At 36.5% G+C, this 8,679-nt stretch overlaps 1 protein-coding gene across 9 annotated transcripts; it reads left to right on the forward strand.

Moving 5' to 3' along the window:
• On the forward strand, window positions 7-7,454 carry LOC107632007 (cyclin-dependent kinase G-2). 9 transcript variants are annotated; one of them, XR_002360061.1, is made up of 12 exons: window positions 7-2,183; window positions 2,740-2,875; window positions 3,032-3,120; window positions 3,201-3,223; window positions 3,307-3,418; window positions 3,512-3,618; window positions 3,778-3,947; window positions 4,059-4,130; window positions 4,314-4,389; window positions 5,538-5,620; window positions 6,619-6,749; window positions 6,938-7,454. XR_002360061.1 is itself a non-coding variant. In XM_016335624.2 (6 exons), exons 1-6 carry the CDS (start codon window positions 466-468, stop codon window positions 3,875-3,877), a joined length of 2,262 nt encoding a protein of 753 aa, XP_016191110.1. In that variant the 5' UTR covers window positions 7-465; the 3' UTR covers window positions 3,878-4,269. The 9 variants fall into 9 exon arrangements, 1 of the variants encoding a protein (XP_016191110.1); XR_002360060.1 differs by having other exon boundaries at window positions 3,778-4,130; XR_002360055.1 differs by lacking the exon at window positions 3,201-3,223 and adding an exon at window positions 6,360-6,531 and having other exon boundaries at window positions 3,778-4,130.

Genomic DNA, 8,679 nt, shown 5'->3' on the forward strand with positions numbered 1-8,679 from the left:
ATTTTTTTCCCCTTTTTTTTTGTGTTTCTTTTTCTCCCTCCTCCTTTTTTCTTCTTGTCATCGCGTTGATCTATCGGTTCGCTATTTCCCTTTCAATATATCAAATTCGTTATCGGTAAGCCCCTTAAATTCTCTATCATCAATTCTTCTGCCGTTTAATTTCCCCCTTTTGCTCTTTCAATTTTGACCGTCCTTAATTTCTAGGGTTTCGTTTCTAATCCCCTCTGTACCCTCCTATTTTCGTTTCTAGCCATCGTATCTCTCGTTTACTTTGTTATTCGTTATCGAATTGTCGTCGGATCTTACTTCATTCGTGTCTAGGGTTTGTGCTTGTTTTCTTCGAATCTGAGATTTGGGGATTCGTTTTCGTATTGGGTTTAGGGTTCTATAAAATACACAAAAAAAAGCTTCTGTTGGTATTGGAGGGGATTAGGTATTTTTCTTAGTTGGATTTATAGTTTGTATATGGCGGCTGGTAGGCATGGCGGCTATCGTGACAACGAGTTTAGGGACCGTGAGTCGAATTTGGATGTTTCAAGGCGCGGTTTCGCGAATTCGAAGGAAGATTACGATCGGGTTAGGAATGGAGGCCGTGACGTTGTGAGGGGTGGGAGCAGGGATGCAAGAGATAGGATTAGGGTTAGGCAGAAGGATATTAGGGAGAGAGAAGCTTCCAATGGCGGTCACCGGTCATCTTCTAGTAGGAGTGATTCTGGCAGCAGCGGAGGTGGTGGTAGTGATGGTGGCGGGCTTGGGCCCCGACGGTGTGGCTTTTCTGCCAAGACCATGGATAGGGAGCCTGGTGAACTTTCCAGTGAGAGTGGGTCTGATGGTGCTATTGAACCAGAGTCAATGATGAAAGACAGCGAGGTTGCGAATGTTGAACATAATAGGACTCGATCCCCGCCCCCACCAGAGAAGAAAAGGAAGTTTTCACCGATTGTGTGGGATCAGGATGACAAGGAAGTGAGCGAGCCATCTAAAACTAAATCTAAGGTTTCCACTGCTCCAGTGACTGCTCTTCCACCTCCGCCTCCACTGCCAAAATCATTTGTGCGGTCACCTAATGTTCCATATGGTGGAGTTGAGATACATCCTGTTAAAAAGAGTGAAACTAAGGATGTTGAATTACCGGAAGCTACTAGGGCCACTATGCCTTCTCCAGGATCGCATTCCATGTCTCCAAAACAGGCTTGGCATAATGATCGTGAAGCTGAGCAACAAGAAGGTGAGGATTATGTTCCTAGTCATAATATATCATCTTCGAGATGGGCAGCTGTAGATAACTCTCCCGGTGATGAGGGTGAAATCATCGATGATGAAGAATTGCCTAGGAGGAAGAGGAGGCTGTCTCCTGAGTTATTGGATACAAAACTACGGAACAAACTATTAAGCCCAGTGGAAGCTAAAAAAGAAGGATTTGATGGTGGCAGAGCTAAATCATCTGAATCTGATGAACGAGGTAGCCATGGGAGAACGTCCAGTGGGGATGATCATCCCGGAACTGCGTCGGAGAAGGATGACTACATGGAGATTGATGCTCAAGGTGGAAAAAGTGATACTAGTATTAATCATTCTGAGACGGATTCTGAGGACGAGGATGATAGGAGGGAGACTCCAGAACCTCCAGCGCCACCACAAAGAATGGTCAACATGCTTCAGGGTTGTAGAAGTGTTGATGAGTTTGAGAGACTTAACAAGATAGATGAAGGAACTTACGGTGTTGTATATAGGGCCAGAGATAAGAAGACTGGAGAAATTGTAGCATTGAAGAAAGTCAAGATGGAGAAGGAAAGAGAAGGATTCCCACTGACTTCACTTAGGGAAATAAACATTCTTCTTTCTTTCCACCACCCATCCATAGTTGATGTTAAGGAAGTAGTGGTAGGGAGTAGCCTTGATAGTATTTTCATGGTTATGGAATACATGGAGCATGATCTTAAAGGTCTGATGGAAGCAATGAAGCAACCATTTAGCCAGAGTGAAGTAAAGTGCTTAATGATCCAGCTTTTAGAAGGTGTTAAGTATCTTCACGATAATTGGGTGCTTCATAGGGATTTAAAAACTTCTAACCTCCTTTTGAATAATAGAGGTGAACTAAAGATATGTGATTTTGGTTTGGCTCGACAGTATGGGAGTCCATTGAAACCATACACACATCTCGTGGTTACTCTTTGGTACAGGTGAGTGTGATTTGCTTGTCATTGTTTCACTTGTTTCTATATTTTCTTTCTTCCCTTTGCATAGGCTAATTTATGTTACCCTATTCGTCTTAGTTGTTTTTTGGGTGAACTTACATGTATGCTGTAATGTATAGAGCATTGAAATTGTACTTCATTGTTGTTTCAGGCTATTATGCCATAATCATTATTTGTTGATTTTGTAAACTTGATGTTTATTATGTTGTCTTCTCCCATTTAGGTGGACGTATTATCCTTTTTATTTGATAGCAATGCTTTTGGTGAGGACATCCATCATCTTACTAGTTAGAATAATTTGCATTTACCTTATTTACAATTGATTTGTCTCCGTGTGACCTTTCCTCAAGGTCACGGGTTCAAGCCGTGGAAACAGCCACTGATGTAATTATCGGGTTAGGTTGCATACATTATGCCCTTTGGGTGCGACCGGGCTGCCCTTTTTACCTTTATTTACAATTGGATTTTAACACGAGTCTTGCTTCATTTGCTTGCAGTGATAAGACATCATTGTATTGATGGTTGTGTATCTGTTTCACAGGGCACCTGAACTTCTTCTAGGGTCAAAACAATATTCAACAGCCATTGACATGTGGTCTCTAGGTTGTATCATGGCGGAACTTTTGTCCAAAGAACCACTATTCAATGGGAAAACAGAATTTGATCAGCTTGATAAGGTATATATTAGATGTCATTTTCTAATGTAGCAGGTCATTCTTACTCTTGTATTTTTCTATCCTTTTAACTTCTTATCCCTTTTTAACTTGGCCCTAAATGTGGTTGCTAGTCCGTGGTTGCTAGTCCAATGATATTTTGTCTCCCTTTTTGAGCAGATTTTTAAGATTCTTGGCACACCAAACGAAACAATTTGGCCTGGGTTTTCAAAATTACCTGGAGTCAAGGTCAATTTTGTTAAGCACCAGTGAGTACTTTTTATTTCCTTTATTTAAGACATTGTTTGTTTGATTACACTGTTCTTATGTTTTGTCACTGTTTTCCCAGGCTTCCAACTTTGGGTGGTTCTGGTCTGGCTATCTGGCCTCTCTTGGTGATTTGTCCTATTTCTGAACTTTCTGGTTTGTATTGACAATTGGACTATGCCTTTCAGGTATAACCTCCTGCGCAAAAAGTTTCCTGCCACTTCGTTCACTGGTTCCCCAGTCCTTTCTGATGCTGGATTTGATTTGTTGAACAAGCTTCTTACTTATGACCCTGAAAAGGTAACGTTGCATGAGATGCTCGAGTTAATCTGACAATCACATTGTTTCTAAAGTATTATAAAACATGAACAAAAAACCTGTTTTTATGTACAGCGGATCACGGCTGAAGCTGCTCTCAATCATGAATGGTTCCATGAAGTTCCTCTTCCCAAGAGCAAAGAATTTATGCCAACCTTTCCTGCTCAACATGCTCAAGACAGGTATTTTGCCCTCATAAGAAACTAGTTTTGCAATTTTATTGTGGCTGCCCCAAAGATGATCATAGTAGGCAATTCCAGTTACTGTAAAATCCTTGTCAAGTTTTGGTTACCATTCATAATCATCATTCATTTGATGCCTATGCTTTATGATGCAAACAGGCGGATGCGGAGAGTATTAAAGAGTCCGGATCCTTTAGAGGAGCAGCGCCGTAAGGAGTTGCAGCAGGGTGAATCAGGCACAGGTGGAATTTTTGGCTAGTAATCGTGAACTCTAAACTTGTCACAACAATCATTCTAACTCACACCACTGAAATGTTTGCATGTATGAGGTGAGAGTATGAACTGAAAGGAAGTTGCAACCATTGTTTGTTAGACGATCACTTGTGCTGTTTTTTAGCAGGGATTTGTTGGGTTGTGAAGAGATTTATTCATTTTGCCAGATTAAATTCAGGTTAACCTTCATGCTTGGTCATTATATACAAATGCATCTGGGACGCTGCTTTCAGCTTAAGGTGTGGCATAATTGCCTTCTGAAAATAGGAATAGTCAATGTCTGCTGAAACTTGTTATGTAACATATTTCCATTGGCATATTGTTGTAAACAAATTTTATCTGATTTTGAGTATTAAAATAGTATGGATTTTCTATCAACTATTAGTTCCTTCCTTTTAATATTCACATTGTGTTTGCAAGAGGCGGTTGGTGTGAAGTGGATGATGGCTTTCTGTGCATTTCATTGAAGAAATTGACAGTGACTTAGTGCCTTAAAAGGTAATTCATTCCTTTGATATCTTGGATATTAAGGAATGAGGATAATGTTGTGAGAGATAATGTCTAGATTCTAGAGACAAATGTATCATGATAGCTTAGACTGATGCTTAATGCCTGTTAATTAGTTTTGTATTTTGATTATCATTTCTTTTTTCTTTTTTTAAAAAAAAACTTGTAGGGATGTAGGCAGGGTCAATTAGATGGGTAAATTGTTTTCATAATACTAGTTCATGCACAAATTCTTGTTCTTGTATAGGAAGTCTTTAATTGAGATTTATTTTTGGAAGGCATGATTTGTCATGGATTTTTTTAATAATAATTTGTAGACATGATCAATTTCTTGTTCTCAGAGCTCTAGTACTAGCTCTTCCAAGGAATTACGCTTTCATTTTTTCTTTCTCCCAAAAGAAATATTTCTGAAGTCATGAGTACTGCTGGAAGGGTATTATGTTGAACTGAAATGAATTTCCAAGAATGGTGGAACTTGTGTAAATTAATGTAGGCTGACGGTATAACATTGTTGACCTAGTGTTTTTTTCATTTTATGGGCTATTTGCCGTTGGTTTTTTATTTGGGCTCTAGATTGTGAACACACACACACACAAAGTGCTGGATGTCAAATTCCTCTCTCGCGCTTAATGTAATAACTATTAATATTTGATATCCGTTGCACCAACATGTGTAAGCTTTTTTGTGCACTTAATGATCTGAAAAATACGATTACTATCTGATGATATTGCCACTTTTTTTTTAATAATTTTATAATGCCGGGTGTATTGTGGTCAAATTGTCAAAATGAACTATTTCTAGTTTCCTTGAATTTGTTGCTTCATTTATTTTTATTTTTCATTTCCAATCCATTTGGTAGTGTATTTTTGAGTTTTTCTTTCCAAATTTTATTTTTAACGCAGTGTTCTACTAACATTTTTCTTCTCCATGACAAGAAAAAATGTGCTATCCACTTTTAGCTTTGTTACCATCAATAGACTGGTGTCTTTGTAAAACACAAGCCTAAAACCCATCTCAAAAGCAAAAGAGAAGGAATTATATAACGTGCCACTTCTATATATATATTCATCATCTGAAGATTGAAGTTTTGACAAATACAAGAATTCTTTTATGACATTTGTCTGCAAATGTCACTGCAGTATCAAAGCAAGCATGTTGAGGACGTTAGCAGTGTATCCTAAAGTATAAAACTCACTTAGTTGTTGCTTCAGGCTCTCTAGAGGTACAATGCGGCCCTTGGTTTGTTATAATGTGTTTCCGATGTTCTTTTATCCCTGTGGATTTTAAGATCATATTTACATTTCTTATCCGTGCTATAGTAATTCTTTCTTATATGTATATATTTGTCTTCTCCATAAATTTATGTGGGATAGATTATGATTCTTGTTTGCTGTTATGTTTTCTTTTAGCATTCATGATCAGGTGCATTATTAAATAAATAACTTAGCTTCGAGGGCATATCCTAAGTCCTAACTCCTAACTGTGTTTTCCTGGGGAAGTCATCTACCTCCCCAAGGGTAACGGTGGTGAGAATTAACCTCAGTATTTCGGTGAAAACTGACCTTGGTCAAATTTAGAATGTCACTCCTTGGGGCTCTGTCAGTAGGTAGATCGTTCATCTGATTCAGCAGTTTGTTTCAGCCACATTATAATCCATACCTAGGGTCATACAAGTGGCTGATCATTATATCATTATCATTATCATATTATTAATTTGCAACACTCTAGTTAGGTTTCGGTCTTTCGGACTCATGTTTCTGGCCATGTTCTAGAGTTTTAAAATAATTCCTGTCCAAGAGTCCATCCATACGTGTGCTCTTGATTGCAAATCACTTGGAGCCTTATACCTTTCTCCTTTTTGTGATGTGCCTAATTTTTGGTGATTAAACTGAGACTTGCATGCAAAGTTGAATAAAATGATTGTTGTCATGTTAGCTGTGATTTTTTTTTCTCTTGTTCAGGTTACTTTTTACCCCTTAAAGCACTCAACATCTGTAGCAGCTTCTGTGCATTTGCTGTGGTAGAATTAAAATATTTTAGTTTGAATATACAGGTGTTGTAGATGTGTAAAAACCAAGTAACTTTTTATTACCACCACCTTGATCTTGTGGGTTTAACCTAATATGGGCTAAGGTTGCTTCCCTTGTTGAGTTTGCAAATATTGATGCATTTTTATAATGCTCACTATTGAATAATTTATAATTCTATTAATTGGTACAGCTGGGAGAGATGGGTTTGCTTGGAGTTGCAAAGCATCCACTTCCCACTCAACACCATTAACTGGATCCAAGATTTAGTAAGCAAGAGCTGTGTAGCCTTTTGTTACTCTTCTTACCGTTGCCATTAAGCAGGTGCTGTACGTTAGAATGTTCAATTATTTTTTACTCAAGTGATCTTTGGGCATTGAGATATATAGTCATATGGGAATATGGGATCACATTTGATAGAAGATGAGAACTGTTAAATTATATTTAGGACTTTTGGAGTTGGATAATTAAAATGGACTTGGTAGTTCTGTTGAGTTTGTTGTATCTTGCAGAATTAGACTGTCGATATTTGCTTTGCACATTCTCCCGTGTGCTTTCCTGCATCTGACTTTGAGAGTTGGGTTAGGATATAACCACGTTACTCGTCAATCCAAATAGCGGTGCCCTGAACATTGCCAAATTGTTGTGGTGGTGATGATGCTTGCAGAGGCTGTTCAGCATATCGATGAGTTCTGTTGTCTCTTCTCTTAACTGCTTTATCTGTGTTCAATTTTCTATTTCGGAGTCCATGACGGTTTTATGCTTTTTGCATATACTATGCATGTCAATCGACGAAAGGAAGGGTGTCAACGAGCACACGTGTGGACTGAAGGAGCTAATGAATTATGGGGAAGCACAAATAAAGGGTGTATTAAAAAAAAAAGGAGGAAATGCAAATATTTGTAGAGTAACTGAATTATTTTATCTTTTGAACACTTATAGTTTTTGTTCCCCAACTCTATACTCTAAGGTGCTGGCATCTTTAACTGAGATATAAGATAACACGAGCAAATAGTCACTTTGACAAAATAGAGTTTAACATTTTCTTTCGACAAAATGAACCCCAAATATATATTCGGTTTGACAAATTGATCCCAACGTATAATTAACAGTTAATTTATGTACTCAATCATTAAATTTTTATAAAATTATTACATTGTTCTTACTTTTTATTATAAAATTACAAATATCTTCTTCAGCATCACACTACTTTGTCAAACCATCATCTTACCTCCACCTTTATCAACAATGGCAACCCACAAATCAATGGATTTGGATTTTCTAAAGTTTGATTTTACTTTAGAGAGTAAAGTGTGATTCACCATTGATTTTATAGGTGGGACCAATAATAAATATAAAAGAGAAACTATTTAAGGGGAGAAGATCACATTTTACTCTCTAAAGTAAAATTCAAACTTTAGAGGATCCAAATCCAATTGGATAAGCGCGCCATTGGGAAATGAAGTAAACGGTTTGAAACTTTGAATTGAAGTTTAAGTTATTTTCTTATTGAATTCATCTTAACATCAAGGGTTTTTCGTGCTGAAATACTACATAGGTTTCGCAGCGAATTGTGTCATTGCAAATTTGTTTTTGCTAAATGTATTCTCGCAAATTGTAGAATTATTTGTGGTAGAAAAATAGAGTGAATGCTTATCTCAAATCTATAATTTGTTTGAAGGACTACAAGATATTTGATAAAAAAAAAAAAAAACTCTTTTCGGTGTTTGATATTTAATTTTATAAGACTAGTTAACTCTTTTGTCAATGATTTTTTTTTAGAACATACTTATGTGATATGTTAATCATTAATATATCTTTCATTTAATTTTTATAAGTAAAAATAATTTGAAAATTACTAATATTTCTTAGTTTTACACAATAAATTTAACTAATGTATTTGAAATAGGTAATAAAAAAATAAAAAACTAAATGGCTTTGACAATTATTTTTAAAAGACAACAAAACTCTCGACAAAAAAATTTGTCAATCCTAATTAGTTCTTAATGGATAAATCAACAGTTTAATATGTAAACTTATTCTGTTAATACAGAAAAAATATTGATAAAAGAGCTAATCAGTTTCATAGAAGTAAAGATCAGAGGTCGAAAAAATATTTTTATTAGGAGCTTTATTGTTTTTTGAAGTAATTGTGAGACTTTTTAAAATTTTTTCTCTAGAAAAATATTAATCCAAGCCGTTCATTGAAACTTTAATAGTCTAAACTCTAAATTTTGGAACCAAATTGGTATAT

The sequence above is a fragment of the Arachis ipaensis genome, chromosome B03, assembly GCF_000816755.2.
Source record: "Arachis ipaensis cultivar K30076 chromosome B03, Araip1.1, whole genome shotgun sequence".
NCBI classification, from domain to species: Eukaryota; Viridiplantae; Streptophyta; class Magnoliopsida; order Fabales; family Fabaceae; genus Arachis; species Arachis ipaensis.